This window comes from Synchiropus splendidus, chromosome 7 (genome assembly GCF_027744825.2).
Source record: "Synchiropus splendidus isolate RoL2022-P1 chromosome 7, RoL_Sspl_1.0, whole genome shotgun sequence".
NCBI classification, from domain to species: domain Eukaryota; kingdom Metazoa; phylum Chordata; class Actinopteri; order Syngnathiformes; family Callionymidae; genus Synchiropus; species Synchiropus splendidus.
Genome location: NC_071340.1, coordinates 16,664,188 through 16,680,680, shown reverse-complemented (window position 1 = coordinate 16,680,680; position 16,493 = coordinate 16,664,188). Strand labels below are relative to the sequence as shown.

The window sequence follows — 16,493 nt, the reverse complement described above, 5'->3', positions numbered from 1 at the left end:
TAGAGGTTAGGTCTCAGCTAAGAAGGCTTATTCCAAATAATATATATATATCCTGTGACTGTGTGGGTTTTCTCAAGGCCAAAGACCTGTGTGTGTGTGTGTGTGTGGGAATGGTGTGTGTGCCCTGCGATGGACTGGCGACCTGTCCAGGGTGTATTCTTGCCTCTCGCCCAATGACCACTGAGATAGGCTCCAGCACTCCCTGCAACCCTGAACAGGACTAAGTGCTGATCACCTATGGGTGTATGTGCACATTGGTGGTGGGTAACCATGCACTCCAGAACTGCCTGGGTAGGGTGAGGGGAAGAAAGTCAAGTGAAGAAACTGGTGCTGGGGAAGGTGGCTGGCTACAGACCACCCTCAACCTGTTGTTGGGGGAGGAACTTTGCAGGCAAAATGTCCAGGGATAAAATCACGGTTGGGTAAAAGATCCATATTCACAACATGCAGCCCTTTCATGTGAAAACCTGCTTGAAAGATCGAACTGTCAGATGAGCACACCACGAGACTGTGGTGACTTGCATTTGAAAACAGTTCCCAGAACAATAACAATGTGACGCGTGACCACAGTTATACTTCCTCTAGATCAGTGTTTTTTCAATCTTTTTTTAAGTCACGACACACTTTAAATTTGTGAAAAATTGTAGCTACCGGCCTCTCACCTAGTCTGTCATGCTAATTGCAGAGACAAATAAGCAAGTAATGTATTTGGTTAAAAATGTCTTCAGAAAGGTGTGGACAATATTGCAAAAATATATATCATGATTTATTTATTTATTTTATTTTTCAGTTTAGCACAATTCCACGTGTAGAAAACTGTCATTAGCTTATTAAAAGGGCCAAATGAAAATAGCTCTGTTAGCTCTGCGGTGCAGACCGTTTGGCGTCGCTTGACCAAGAAGCAAAACTCCATCATTCAAGTCAGAGGCAGTTTAAAAACAACTTGTTGCCCCTGACAGTCTTCTTCACCCTGGGTGCGTGAGCGAAGCGCAGTAGCTGCTGCGACTACGAGAATAGGAATCTATTTGGCTACATTGGGTTTTTCCTGAAACAGAGGTAACAAATGGATTGGTGACCTGTCCTCAGCCACCCACCCTAGGTGGCTGGGATCGGTTGCTCTGGAGTGCTTAAAATAATTAATAATAATACAAACCAAACACATAACAAATTATTTTCTTCACATTTTATTTCAGTCTCAAAATAGTTATCAGCATGGTGCAACTGCTACTGTGCAAGTGTGCAAGTATATGTGGTACAGTACAGTACATTTGACTGTTGTCATTTGTGTGTTGTTGTTTGTTGTGTTTGTGAGGTTGCGTGTGGTAGCAATACAGACCACAGTCTAACAAGCTTTACTGACATGTTTAAGTTCATCTCCGGTCCATCTGTTTGCGGTGCCTTGGTCCATAGATGTCACTCTAAGTGAGGGACTGCAGGAGGGGCAGCTGAAGGACCAGCATCACTGTCATCTGGGGGAGAGAGATACTTTGCTGGGATAATGTCCAGGGGTAAGAGCACAGTTGGGTTGCATGCAAAGCTGATGTCCAAGGACACCTGAAAGATAGAAAAAAGAGATATAAAAGAACCATCCCAACCTACATCCTCCATACCTGGCCCTCACACAAAAGATATCAGACAGACAGACCACAAAACTGTGGCTGCCTCTGAAAACAAACTCAAGACCAACACTCTTCTTCTCCACGTTTGTCCTAGAACAACACTTCTGAGCTTCTCAAGAACACATCTAAAGCCCTTACTGGTTAAGTATGGAGCCCTGGAAGTGACATGCACATGCTTATTTTTTTTGGATGTGACATGCATGACTTTATTTTTTTTAATTCTGAGATAACAGTTATCTCGAGATAATTTTTATCTCAAGATGCAATCGTAAATGTCAGCGCATGTGTAACAGCATCTCTGGCAAAGCATTTGTATAGATCCACCTGTAACCACTGTGTCTCCCGCGGCTTTAAGCGCTCTGATCAAGCGCCTTCTGCGCAAAATAATACCACATGTGGTATGACTCACACGGAAAGCTATATAGACTTTCCTAGTGAGTCATACCCAAATGAAAAAAAATAAAAAAAATATGCATGTCACATCCAAAAAAATAAGCGCATGCATGTCACTTCCAGGCCTCCGTAGTTAAATGGTCGTGTTTCTGACAGGCTTACTGAAAGAGGTGAGAGTTAGTCCAGTGTAGACCAGTCGACTTCCTTGGTGACTCACCTTGATGGTGTGCCAAACTTTGAGGATGGAGCAGTTGTGGATAGAATACGACATGTCATCTAGAATTGGGAAATGACAACTAACAGTTGCTTCAGTGCCTGATTTGACTGGGTCCTTAGTCGTCCTTAGAATTAGGCGGGTGATTTGTTGTCCAGGTGTTGCGCCTCTAACCTTGTACCTAGTGGTCTGTATTAACTTAAACTTGGGCGTCACTTTTTTGGAAGACATGTTGCTGATGTGGGCAACGATGTAGAGCACTTCACCTGTTCATGGGAAAAAAAAGAAAAGAAATCAGCAAACACTGAGCGAGAGAGTTTTGCTAAACTTTTAAACTAAACTTTTTCATTTTACCTTTGGTACATTGTTTGTTAGCAGTGACTCTCATGTTGACTCGACCTCTAGAGAAGATGCCCACTCTTTTGTCAACAGAACTGCTCTGACGACTCTGAAGGAAAACTGAGATTAGTTGAATAGATAATTCACAGTCTATCATGAGCGAAGTCTGTAGAGGGGCAGAAACCTCAGCTTTCTCTTTCATCGCTTTATTCTTGTGCTTAATGCATTTCGTCATTTTGATACCGACTTTGATATAAAGTTTCAAAACTGAGGTGGAAATTTGAAGCTAGCTTTATCTAGTGAAGTTTGAGTATTGAAACATGCATCGTTGATCTGAAGTTTAAAGCCAACCAAAACAGCTTAAAGATGTAACAGTGAAGTGTTGCACTAACCCTCATTCCTCCAAGGAGAGCATAAGACTTGGATAGAAAATTGAGCTCGGTTTTCCATCGAAAGGTCTGTCGCCAAGTCATGGGAATTTTGACTTCCAGTGTGTAAAGAATGGTTCCATTTAATGCACGAAAGGAGGATGGAAAGTCCCTGGTGGATCAAGAAGTGAATAAAATCAATATATGTGAAGGACTAGAAAAGCGCTCAAGTGAGTGCATACCTCTGCTCACTGCTTCCCGTACTATAATTTTTTTTTTTTTTTCAAACCCAATATTAATGTCTTTATAATATTGGCTTTGTGTTTGAATTTGTGCTGTTGCTTTGGTTACATCATTAATGTGTAGTGTTTGTCTTTCTGTCTTCAATGTCTGTACCGTTGCTGCTATTGAATTTACTAGGGATGCTCCAATCGATACGGTCACCGATCCTGATCGGCCGATTTCGGTGGATGCCGATCACACGCCCGATCACGTGTGACAGCCGGCGGCATGTCTGCTAGGCAGCTTCTATCAATCTGGCATGTAAAGTTTGCATCCTGCAGCACACGCACGGGACAGTGCTGTCCAGGGAAGGGCGTCAAAATGAAATACGGCATTTAAAGCACCAGCACTTAGCAACACCCTCCAGGCCGAGCGTGACAGTCGGAACGCGAAGCAAATTGCCCAAGAAATAATTGTTAATTTCGATGACCAGGTCTGTTGGAAACGACCGAATCCGTCGCTGCTTTAGAGTCGGGTGCAGCATTCATTAGCCACCTGAATCAGAAACTCAGAAAACGTCCAAAGTGGAAACTTTAATAAATGTGGTGCTCTCTGTCTTGGAGTCCCGCTACGAGCGGCCAGGATGTAAATATTTCAGAATACATAATAAAGTCTCTGGCTGATCGATATCAGTGCATTGTGATCAGAGCATCCCTAGAATTTACCCGTAGTAATGGAGTTCCGTTGCACCTATTCTTATTTGTATTTTCACAAATAGCAAAAATATAACATACATGAAAAGACGAAATTTGGAGAAATACTCCAGGATCAGTTGTTCAGTCACTAGCCAAATAGTGTGTTGTGTCTTTTGTGGCAGAGATGCTCTCTGATGATGACACACTCTCCTCTCAGTATATTCAAAATAAAAAAAAATGGCATTCGCAATTTCTGTTCTCACATTTCAACTAAATTTACTGTTAAATGTCCAAACATCTGATTCATTAAGGTTGTCTCATCTAATCTATTGCTCTGGATTTCATTTGACCATAAAGTGTAATGAGTTCAGTCGGACAGTGAGGAGTGGTAGCACTGGACAACACACCACAGGAGGCATGAGGAACAGATCACCAGATAGAAAACCTTAGATCGTATTGTACAGTAACAATAGAACATTGTCGATGACACTTACCCTTCTGGGATACGCAGAACGAAATCGAGGTGATGCAACCCTTTGGCTAGTTCAATAGCTGCAACAAGGTGGGAGATCATTGTTAGATGGCAAGGTTCCTATTGTTCTGGTCATTAAAATATCATAATAATGAGAGACAAAACCAACTCCACAAGGAAGACGCCAAACAGTAACCCTAACCCATCTGAATGAGCTGGTGAGCTAATGTCTCACCGCTCCTGCAGAGCTTGTTCTCAGATAATCCTGATGAATCCAGAAGAAGGCAGCAACCCACAGTTTACTCACTGAAACGCACGCGTGAATCTTTGGAAGTAAATTCTTTTATGCGAAACAACACAGTAGATGGCATCATCGTCAAACCTCACATTCAACACATTTCCATTTGCTCACCTCTGTTTTGCGGTGCGATGAGATATTCTTTGACTTTAAAATATCTTCGACGTGCCTTGTAGACGAAAATGCATTTTTTAAATATCTCGAACCATTCTACTGCAGCCTCGCCTTTCACTTTCACAAAAACGCTCTTCACGTTTGTCTCGCTTTCCAAGTCAAAACGAACTGCTCCTCTCAAGACATCTCCTTCTGAAATAGTGTTTTCTGCATTCAGGAGTTCACAGAAAACGTCGAACTCTTTCACTGGAAACATTTTTTTCAAGTGGTGTGCACTGCTGTCTGACTTCACATGCACCCTCTTATATTGTACACAGGAAATGATTTGTTTTCCCCTGTGTGTAAGAGCATGTACATTTTTGGAAGTTCTCAGGATAAATCCTTGAACCATTTGTCAGACCAAACTGCCCCTGGAAAAACTCCTTCAGATCAAACTGCTTCAGGCTTCAAGATGAAGTCATCATGCAAAACGGCGTTCAGTCGTAAAATACAATATACCATTTTATTTTTACAGAACTGGAAGTACGATTGACAGCATCAATATTCAACTGCTAAATGTAGAAGGTTAAACAAGGTCAAATGATGACTCTAAATTTGATATGTTAAAAGGTGTCTGTCCTCTGGCATCACCCTGCGTAGCTCGGACAGGTCGCAGCCCAAAAAGAAGAAAGTTACACAAATGTAGCTCAGAAGGCTTCTGTTTCATAAGTCAGAGGAATACGTTTTCAGTTGGAGAATTATGGAAGAGTTGTAATCAGTTATTTGACTGACGGAGTTCACATGTCTCGATCAGTGGGTGGCCGGTCCCCAGGATGTCTCATGCTGGACTTGATCCGTATCATGATAACATTTTCTTTTGCATAAACAGTCTTCAGCCAAGTTTCCAAGTACGTCCTGAATTCAGAGAAAGCACTTAACACTTCCAGTAATTGAACAGCCTGCTATACTAAATATGGTCATGTGTTTGTGTGATATTGTGTATTGAATGGTGTAGAGGATTTGAGACGCCCTCGGTCCAGTCTCTATTTAATGTGTCAGTACTTTGACTTCTTCGCTGTTGACCCATGACAACTAGATCTGGAATAAACTAAGTCTGCACGGCAGGAGACTGCGAACCAGCCGACTCTCTACCCACGCTGCCCCCTGTAGGAGGGTTGCACACACAATGCAACAGCATTTGTTTACACTTTTAAATGTCATAAAACCTATCAGAAAGACTGAACAGTATATACATGTATATCAGTGATAAGCAGGGAAGACAATTTCTGTTGACCTTTCACTATTATACATTGAAAGATTTTCCTGCAAGGTTACGCTGTAACAATATGGAGAACATTCTGACAATATTACACCATTATCTACATTCAATCATTCTATATTCAACCTCTAAGGCAGTGCTTCTCAATCTTTTTCTGTTGCGCCCTCAGCAGGAAGAAGTAAACGTTTCACGCCATGAAAGTATCATTTGTCTATAAAAGTAAAGCACACCTCTGCATAACATTGTATCCTTATTAACATTAAAGAAAAGAAAAAAGGAGTGATACAGATCAACTTACAATAAAGAATAACTAAGCATTACACTTCATTGTAGTACGGCAAAAAAGCATGTTCCTGACTATTTGAGAAGGACTGCTGTGGTCCTCAGAGGGCCACAGTGGGTGCAAGATTTTGTTCCAGCCTATCAAGAGGACACCTTCTCAGCGTCAGTCTGGTGCTGCTTGTTTCAACTGGCACATGACTGGTGAAGCTACTGTATCCGTTTGACACCCCTCAACACTGTTGTCTTCATTATTCAAGGACATAAAGTCCTGGGCGTCCACTTCCCTGTTCAGCTGGGTATGGAGCAGACGGGGCCCGGGGGTCGCTTGGGAAACTGTATGGTGGTGGGCATTGACTCATTGGTGGTGGGTAACCATACGCTCCAGAACAGCCTGGGTAGGGTGCGGGGCAAGTGGAGAAACTGGTGCTGGGGAACTGAAGGTGGCCTCCTGGAGGTGCGGCTGGGTACAGACCGAAGTCGCTGTCAACCCGTTGGCAGAGGAACTTTGCAGGCAAAATGTCCAAGGGTAAAATCACGGTTGGGTCGAACGAAAATTTGATGTCCAAGCATACCTGAAAGACAACAGATTTAAAAGGAACATATTCACAACATGCATCCCTTTCATGTGAAACCCTGCTTGAATGATCAAATTGTCAGACAAGCACACTAGGAAACTGTGGTGGCTTGCATTTGAAAACAGTTCCAAGAACAATAACAAGCCTGTGACCTTCCACTACACGGCACATTTGCGTTCAAGTTCTTCTGTATGTAGCACCTGGCAGCTGTAGTAGGTGGCGCTTTGTACTGTAAGTAGAAGCCAAATCTTTATTGGGCAGCTGTGAGCTCCTTCCACTGCATTGGTCACAGATTCTTAAAAAGTAACTCTACGATTGGACCTGACCAGGAGCAATGAGAGGATCTTTGTCTGAGTCGTGACCACTAATCTCAGGAAATATTCACGCAAGTTGGCACTTCATGGAACTTTGACCCGGTAACAGCAGTGATCTCTGATTCATATTTGAGATGCAGCGCAGTGATCAAAACACAGTCAGGGCTTCTCTAATTTATCAGAAAGGCTGGCTTCCTTCATGACTCTGTCGAGACCCAGAACAATCCAGCAGAGTTCAGAGCATCCGCAAGTTGTGACTTGTCACGATCATGAGTTTAATCTTCCTTTATTATTTTTAAGAAACTAGTAGTAGTTGATAACTCACCTGCATGGTGTACTGAACCGAGATGACTGAGCAGTTGTAGATAGAACACAAGGCATTTTCTGGAATTTGGACTTGACACATGACACTTCCTTCAGTGCCCGATGTGATTGGGTTTCCGGCACCACTACCGAGAATTTTGATGACGGTTAAAGCGCGGCCCTGAGCTTTGTAGTCAGTCACCTGTCGTAAGTTAAACTTCGGGGTTACTTTTTTGGAAGACGTGTTGTTGATGTTGGCAACGACAGAAAGTGTTTCACCTGTTCAAGAATAATAAAGAAAAAAAAATGTCATAAATGACCCCAAATCGTGTGCGAGAGTTTTGCCCAGCTTTACCTGGAGAACATTTTTTGTCGGCCGTCGCACTCATGTTGACCCGACCTTTGGAGAAGATCCCTGCCTTTTGATCAACAGTACCGCTCTGCAGACACTTTGAAGGGAAAATAATGGATGAAAATGATGATGAAAAAAATACAGGGGGCTACCCACACTCCCACATGCACTTGCTGTACATTAAAAAAAAATCACATTTTTTAGTTTGCTTTTAAAATCCAAAAGTAATGCTGGTTACAAACAACAATTCTGCTTCTGCTGCCCTCAGGTGGGTGAGAACATGTCACCCAGCAGATGCCTGAAGAAAGATATTGAGAAATTAAGTGCAGCTATTTCACACGTTGAGAGGCTTTTGTTCTTAAATGGCTATGCTTTCCCCATGTGGACACAAGTGTCAGTGAGACTGGACTGGTTTTCAATGTGAATTCACATTTAAACATGTCTGAAGTGCCTGAGGATTGGACGTCTATGGGGTTGTCTCATGGTGCTGAAGCTTGTGAGAACCTTTTTCTGAGTGTATTTCATTATCTTGAGTCACACCTTCATAGGCAACAGGTTTCAACACTTTTGTTTCACAAAGGACTTTCCAATAAAACAAGCACTGACAAGTCAGTGAAGTGGCGTAACTTTTGAATTGAAGCTTATTAAATATGTTGTGGTTCTTCGAATGGCTCCCCAAGAGGGGCGATGGCTCGCATGCAGGAGGTGAAACAGTGAAGAGGAACTAACCCTCATTCCTCCACGTAGTGCGTAAGACTTGGACACGAAATTCAGTTGGGTTTTCATCCTCGATGGCCAAAGCCAACTCCTTGAAACTTTGGCTTCCAATGTGTAAACAATGTTTCCGTAGTCTCCATGAAAGGAGGATGGGAAGTCCCTGTAGGAGTTAAAATAAGCAAATGAAAAAACTCAAAATAACAATGACACTTTGTGAAATAAAAATAGAAATTACCCTTCTGGGATTTGGACAGTAAAATTTAAGCGATGTGAGCCAGTGGGAAGTACTGTGGCTACAAGAAAACGGATGGTTAGCAACATCAGAACACAAGACTTGTGAACATCACATCCATAACATTTCTGGTTGCTCACCTTTGCTTTGCTGCGCGATGAGATACTGTTTGACTTTGAAATATCTGTGATTTGCCTTGTGAGTGACCGATTCTTTGCCCTTCTTGCTTGTCCACCTGACTCGCGCCTCGCCTTTCACTTTCACAGAAATGCTCTTCACTTTTATCTCACTCGTGGAGTTGAAGAGAACCGCACCAGTGATGACATCTCCTTCTGAGATCGTATTCTCTGCGTTCAGGGCTTCGTAGATAATGTTGAGGTCTTTCACCCAAGACATTTTATCAAGTGGTTTGATCGACTGTCTTGTACACTCTTATAGTGCCAGTGGCACTAGGCCACACCCTGTCAGAGCGTACGGGAAAAGAGAATTGTAGAATTTTTTGTGTGCCATCAGAGCTCTTGTGCAACCAAATGTACCAAGAGTGTGTGAGAGCATCCTGTTGGCCAAAGATATGACTCTCATCTGAGTCTTATCTGTCTGTCAAAATGGAATGGATTGCTAGACCATGTAAACATTTTTTTTTCAACTTCCCACCAAAATTTTAGTAGTGCATTTTTTTAAAATCAGTTTCTCCAGCTGACTTCTCGTTTTTAAGTCATAGCCAACTCCTTGAAACTTTGGCTTCCAATGTGTAAACAATGTTTCCGTAGTCTCTGTGAAATGAGGATAGGAAGTACCAGCAGGATTAAAAATAAATACATAAATAACTCAAACATTTACCCTTCCGGGAATTTGAACATTAAAATTTAAGTAAAGTAAAAAAAAAAGGATGGTTAGCAACATTAGAACATAAGACTTGTGAACACATAAGAAGAAAAAAATCTATCATCCACCAACCGCACATTAACTACAAACACATCCATTACATTTCTGGTTGCTCACCTTGGCTTCGCTGTGCGATAGTACAGAGCCTCTAAGGGCACATGACCAAAAAAAATCTTGCAATACTTTTGCGAGATTTCGCTACACTAGTTTGAAGTGACGTCGTAAATTTTATTTCGATTTCGAATTGGACTAAAATATGAGGACATATAGTCCGTGCTTCGTCGCAAGCATTTAAACGGCGTGAGATGTTGTATTGTGTATTGAAGTATTGTACTGTGTGCTGGTAGTAGACAAAAACAGCCGTTCCGTAGTTTAGTTTCTTTTATTTCACTCAAACACTGTGTAGTGGTCTCCAGAAAACTCCCACAGAACAGAACTCTCTCACAACCACAGCGCAGCATCTCGCTCCACCCTCACTCACTTGTCACCATTGAACTCTTAAAGGATCAGTAGCATAAACCCAGAACGTCACAGTATTGCAAAACTTGGTCATGTCCCCTTAGGGGCTCCGTACGATACAGAGATACAGTTTGACTTAAAAATATTTTTGATGCGCCTAGTGAGGGACAGATTCTTTGCCCTTCTTGCTTCCGAGCAAAATTATATTTCCGCATTTTTGTCAGGTTCTTTGCTTGGCTTGTTGTTCGTAATGTCCAACAATGCCAGACAAGTTGTTTTATTTTTTTTTACTTAAAAAATTACATTTTATTCAAAAGTCACTTGTCTGACATTGTTTGTGAAGACACAACAACACAGTCACTTTGAGGTTGATTGTTCAGTCAGTCTTTATTGTCTAGCTTTCACATCAATAAATAAATAAGACAGACCATAAAAGGGTCTCTCAAAAAATGGGTAAATAAAAACAAAAACATGATTAAAATTGTGTCTGTACATGCTTTAATGCTGTTGTATGGATCAATCTTTGAGAAGACACTTTGTGAGAACATTTTGGCCGGTCCTCCTAAGATTTGGAGGGTTAAAATGTCAAAATAACTAGGTTATTATAATTGGGACTAAGATCGGTTTGGGCTCTGGTTAAGCTTATCCATATTTTGGATGGTTAGTTTTATGGTGAGAGGCTGGCGAAAGCATGATGCCAGTGAGAGGTCTCACAAAGATATAGTTGCAAGAGTGTGTGAATGTGCGGGCGTGCATGCGAGTCAAACTCAATCTGGCCGGCCAAGTCACCTGATGCGGCCCGCAACAGCTTTCAATGACGGACTTGAAATACAATTCAGCGTCTCTGTTACAAAATCACAGATAACATTAGTTGCTAGGGAATTTGTTGTTGAGAAAGTGTTGGAGAGCAGAGCTCAAAAACATAAAAAAAAGTTCTATTGCTCAACAGGCGTCGATGTCGCGTGACCTGCAGCAGTACTGCACTAACTGCACATATTTTAATTGAAATTTATTTGACCCCACTAATAAAACTGTACTCGTCGACGTAAAATACTTCTGCAGAAAAAAATGTTTCTTGCAAAAACCTTCAACATTTTTTTTTCAGGATGCTAAACAGTTGCCCCCTTTGGTTACAACGGAATAGCAGTAGTTCTGTTAGTAAAACGCTACTAATGTTTGCTTGAACTGACCAACAAATACAGTCTTCAATTCCATGAAACTACTCAGTTGCATAGCTTTTAAAGAGTGTAAACACAATGACATCAGCATTTGCGAGCTTGGCTCTTTCTGTTGGTTAGCATTGGTATAGGCACACATATGTATACATGCATAGTACCACAGTTTCTGACCACAACAACACTCACGAAACATCAATCTCAGGTTAAAATGGTCTATTTGTTAGTATCAGGCACAGAAGACGGGAAAAGCAGTGAGTAGGCTGGAGGTGGTTCATCCGACTGGGACAGGAAGTCAGTGTTCATTGTCGGGGCAGACGGCAGTGTGTAAGCAGGCGGGGCTGAAGGGTAAGGCTCTGGTGCCGGGGCGGGAAATGTGGGAGCGCTTGGTGGCGGGTGGACCACCGATGAAGACGGAGATGAAAAGGGAGATCCATAAGCCGAAGCCTGCGGGGGTGGATAGCTGTAGGCTCCTCGTGGTTGGGAATAAGGCTGTGGTGCAGCGGAGTATTGCCCTGCGCCGTACGCTGCAGGAGGCACCGGTCCTTGATTGAAACTTGCAGGCGCTGCGGACTGAGGGAAGTCACTGCGGCTCTGGAGCCCAGTGGCTCCAGATACTAAGGCAGGATGGACAATGATAATCGGGAACAAGATCTCTGGATCAAAAGCCAGAGAGATGTCCAGATATACCTAATGGAAGGGAAAGGAGGTTATAAACCATGGAGAGGCATCATTTCCACAGTGAAACTGATGGAAAAATTAAATAAACAAATTCATTCATAATCATAATCTGTGTCTGCATAAAATATAATACAATATTAAGTCCTTTTCCCCACCTGTGTATATGTGTAATAACATTTGTTTCACAAATGTTCTGACATACGCATCTTACCTTCACTTGATATTCCACAGAGATGATGTCACAGTTCTGGATGGAGAGAGGCTCATCGTGAGGAATCTTCAACACACACCTGATCTCCCTCTGTGATTTAGGTCTCATACATGCTTCCACCACTTTGTCCAGAATGTGGTTTTCGTGATTCGTGCTGCTGGTGGCGCGGTAGACCACGGTTTTCAATAAAGTCATCTTCGGCTTCATTTCACTGGAGGACGAATTGTTGATCTTTGCTGTGACCACGGCAGATTCTCCTGTGAAAAACAGCAAAGTTCTCTTTTCATATTTATGAAGTGCAATACAAATCACAGAGAATACGCTGTGAATCTCTGTCTCCACAACCAACCATACAATGACTTACACACTAGACCTAATGATGCGACGCTTTCCTTAACACTTGTGGACCCGCGCCGATGTGACGTGACTGCCACCTGCTGTCCCATTCAGCTCAGTCGAATTTGTCGCTTCATGATATTAATAAGGTTTGAAATGGCTATAAAAATGAGGATTTAAATGAGTAGCTTGCTTATTCTAGCTAAGATTTTTAAAGTCATTAATGAGCATTCCAACTTCTTTCTTTTCCTGCGCTACAGATTTCGAGAATCAACATCATGCCTTGTGCCACATGTTAAGGTGCCGTACTTGAAGTTAAAAATAAAAGATACTCAACCTGGAGCGAAAGCCCTCCTCTCAATGGTGGCCTCCATGTGTACACTCCCTTTGGAGAAAAACCCCATCTCTTTGTCAGTTAAACCGATTTGAGGTGACTGAAAATACAAATGGAGAAAAGTGTTACCCGGTTTAATATGTTTATTTAGAACAAATTCATGGGAATAAAAGCACGTTCAACTCTTCATTCTTAGCTTGGCCCACCACGTCTGCACTACGATAACTTAGTATAAGACGTTGCCCGGTGTGTTGCTCCTTAAAAGATAATTGACCATGTGTAAGTGTTTTGTTTGTTCATCAGTCAGTCATGTTTATTCATCGGATTTTAACATCCCAGATTAATGATGAAGTTTGGTTGACCTTTCTTGTCAAGGCGTCAAATCACACAACATGGCTTTGTGGTAGTACAGTATACTTCCTTTTGATTCACAAGGCTGCTAGTTCATGCATGGTGTATGTCTCTTGTGCATTTTTGATGCATTCTGCTATGAGAAACTTCAATATCAAACAAAATAACAAGGCCATTTATTGTGTGTTTTAACAACCAATAAACAATATAAAAGGATCCTAATAGAACGCATCATTTTTTTCTCAATACCAGGTTAGTTAACTACGCTAACATTACACCTCCCTCTGTGGCTGGGGCAACATTGGACCTAAGACCTGCCTTTTTTGAATGAAAACTGAATCCAAATCTAAATTTGTCAGCTGCTTCTTTTTAATTTCATGTCAATTTGCTCAGCAAAACAAATCTGGTGGATATCACATTTCAGGGTTTAGACAGGAATACACATGTATCAGTTGTAGTGAATTTGTATGTATTGAAAAATAGAATACTTGATTCAAATTGACAGAGTAACTCCACAAATTCACTATGAAAAACAAACACTTTCCTTTTTCGCTGCAGCTGTGGTAGGGCAGCTGCTATACCTCACCATACCCAATATGCACACCTGCCTGCTTGAGGCTGAGGATCATAACTTTTGAAGGAAACAAAAATAAAAAAGTACAGCCAGACAGAGTCACTCTGTGATGCAGTCATCCTATTCATTTGTGGTTTGTTTGTCAATCTGTCTCACAAGCCCATTCCACTCTGATCATTGCATCGCTGCCAACAGACTGTAGTTATAGATATTGAAAGTACATACCAGGAAAGACTGAATGTTCGGGAAGGACTTGGTGACAAACTTGATATCCTGGTCTACTATGCGGTCGATCTTCCAGCTTCTGGAGAGCTTTGTTTCCAGCACATAGCAGATCCTCCCGTGTCTCCCTCTGAAGGTCGACGGCATGCTACTACAGAGACAAACTTCACTTTAGCTAAAGCTTCGTAACCAAAACTTGATAGCGTACTTACGTGTCTGGTATTCTCAGCGTGAAATCGAAGACATGAGTTCCACGAGGTAGAATAGTTTCTGCAAAGAGAGTTGTCGGTGTTACACTCGATTATATCAGCCATTATAAGAATAGTTACAATGTAATTCACGCCTCTTCACAAATCCATCCTTGAACCTCACCTGGTCCTGCACGCGGCTGCCCACATCAGAACCAGATCTCCCACTGCATCGCCTCCACCCTTCAGCACTAACTCCTGCTTAAATACAAAGTCCACCTGATAATCCTCCACCTGCTTTCAAGGCCGTCCATCACCTCGCCCCACCCTGGTAGGTCAGCCAGGTTCTTCTCCATGTTGCTCTGCATGCTCCCACCCTCAGATCTTCCACCTCCATTCATTCTCATCTCACAGCTGCCTGTCGCACCAACCTTCAGGAGCGTCAGCCCCAAAGATCAGTTCTCTTCCATCGTCAAAGCTCACCTTTCTAGGGTCACTTACTTTCTTCTGTTTTGTATTTGATTTTTTTATTGAGTTTATTATTGTTGTTTTACCCGCTCCCTCAGTTTCACTAGATTGTTTAGCTGTGACTTCAAATGCATAGTTATTGTTGTTATTACTTTATTATTACCAGCATCAAAACGTTGTATATCAGTTTTAAACCAGCAAAAAAAAAAACAAACAAAAAACTTTCACTTTTTTTTTACTGAAGAATATAAAAAAGCCCTGCAGAACAATCAGAACAGTCCCTCACTTATCCTGACATGTTTAGTGTCAGGTTATGCTGGTTGGCTCCCACCATACATGACATTTATCGTACGAAATGGGAAGTCACATGAAGTCATTTTCCCCGCTGTAATTCACACCTAAATACATGAAGCAGCGAGTAACTAGACCCTCCGTCATAACTACATGCAGTGCATCGCGATTATATGGTAATGTTTGTGTTGTGCAACACAGTTTGCAGTAAAAGTCAACCACCTGTTTTAGTCCCGCGAAGAGTTGACAAGAAAAAGCACCCACCTTTCGAGTGTTCTGCGGTGAAAAACTGCTTGAGTTTGAAGTATCTGCGGTGTGCGGAGTAGGTCCGGGTGCGATCGCCGACCTTTTTGGTCCACCTGACGTTGGCGTCCCCTTTGGCTTTCACGAAAAAGCTTTCTATGGTTGTGTCTTTCAGTAAGGCCAGAGTTACTCTTCCCGTCAAAGTGTCGCCCTCCGAAAACGTGCCCTCTTCGTTCAGCGCGTCGCAAGTCATTGTTAAACTTTGGATGGACGGCATCGCCGCTTGAAAGTGGTGTCACTTTTGGAGGAAAACAAACGGCAGCGATTTCCGACTAGTGTTTGTTATTTGAGGGGTGGTAACACGCAACGTCCGGGCAGAGCGACTGGCCACACCCTGGGTGATGTTCACACGGATATCTGCTGCCACCTAGTGGTACGATGATGCACTTCACAACCAAAATCAAACTATTGTTCACTGCCATATATTTTTCCACGCTATGAATCCTACAGCACATAACGAGTAATGACTACTGGCAGTCCACAGTTGCTTAAAAGTCCATTTGATTTATTCGTTTCTCGTGTCTACGTTTATGTGAACTGAATGTAGCATGTCCGCTGAAGTAAATAGTAAAAAAAAATAGTTAAAAAGTTTTATTTTATTTTTCATTTGAGGTAAAAATCCATCTTAAAGTTCAAACAAGGCCAATTTGTTAACAAACTGAAAAACAAAATGGTGGGCTCCATTGGTATTACCGGGTACGGGGAGGCGGCCCTACTTTTAATCCGCTTTTATTTTGAAAGCGCGGCGCAGTGATGCCCCTTCCCTTCTGTCCCCTGGAGCGGCTTGAGCAGCGGACGTGCTGCAGGTAGCGGTCAGAGTCAGGAGAAAGCGGCAGTAGAGTTTCAACCACCGATGAAAGCAGGAAAAAAAAAGGAAAAGTGAGTTGGTAATGACTTTGTCCAGGACGAATCCTCTTAGCAGAATTGCTTTTGTGGAGCTGAGATCATTGAATGTCTTATACAGTTGCACTTGCTGTGTAGAATTCACAGGGTTTGTAGTCAGGAGCGTCCTAAACATGAATCCAGTGAAATATTTCACTATCCTCTTTTGGTATTTTATTTACAAGATCTTTTTAAATAGACATGTTATCACAATACATCATGTGGATTTATTACATAATTAAACAGTAAAAATACTCCAAATGACCAGGGATGGTCGCCAAGAGCATCCTGAACATGAATCCAGTGAAAGAGTTTACTAACCTCTTTTGGTATTTTTAAAACGATTTTTAATAGACATGTTATTAC

General features: G+C 42.1%; 3 protein-coding genes across 3 annotated transcripts; all 3 read right to left on the bottom strand.

Moving 5' to 3' along the window:
• Positions 1–1,168: 1,168 nt before the first annotated feature.
• On the bottom strand, positions 1,169–5,031 carry LOC128762897 (uncharacterized). Its single transcript, XM_053871458.1, has 6 exons — positions 4,735–5,031; positions 4,345–4,402; positions 2,958–3,105; positions 2,581–2,674; positions 2,230–2,492; positions 1,169–1,554 (listed from the first exon to the last, which is right to left on the bottom strand). Exons 1-6 carry the CDS (start codon positions 4,988–4,990, stop codon positions 1,414–1,416), a joined length of 960 nt encoding a protein of 319 aa, XP_053727433.1. The 5' UTR covers positions 4,991–5,031; the 3' UTR covers positions 1,169–1,413.
• A 297-nt stretch (positions 5,032–5,328) lies between these two features.
• LOC128762387 (arrestin domain-containing protein 3-like) lies at positions 5,329–9,163 on the bottom strand. Its single transcript, XM_053870611.1, has 6 exons — positions 8,908–9,163; positions 8,771–8,828; positions 8,548–8,695; positions 7,822–7,915; positions 7,489–7,745; positions 5,329–6,846 (listed from the first exon to the last, which is right to left on the bottom strand). Exons 1-6 carry the CDS (start codon positions 9,161–9,163, stop codon positions 6,523–6,525), a joined length of 1,137 nt encoding a protein of 378 aa, XP_053726586.1. The 3' UTR covers positions 5,329–6,522.
• Positions 9,164–10,042: 879 nt separating this feature from the next.
• Positions 10,043–15,523, bottom strand: LOC128762699 (arrestin domain-containing protein 3-like). The gene is made up of 6 exons (XM_053871127.1): positions 15,207–15,523; positions 14,208–14,265; positions 13,999–14,146; positions 12,852–12,948; positions 12,179–12,435; positions 10,043–11,976 (listed from the first exon to the last, which is right to left on the bottom strand). The coding sequence occupies exons 1-6, from the start codon at positions 15,460–15,462 to the stop codon at positions 11,503–11,505; spliced, it is 1,290 nt and encodes a 429-aa protein (XP_053727102.1). The 5' UTR covers positions 15,463–15,523; the 3' UTR covers positions 10,043–11,502.
• Positions 15,524–16,493: the final 970 nt, after the last annotated feature.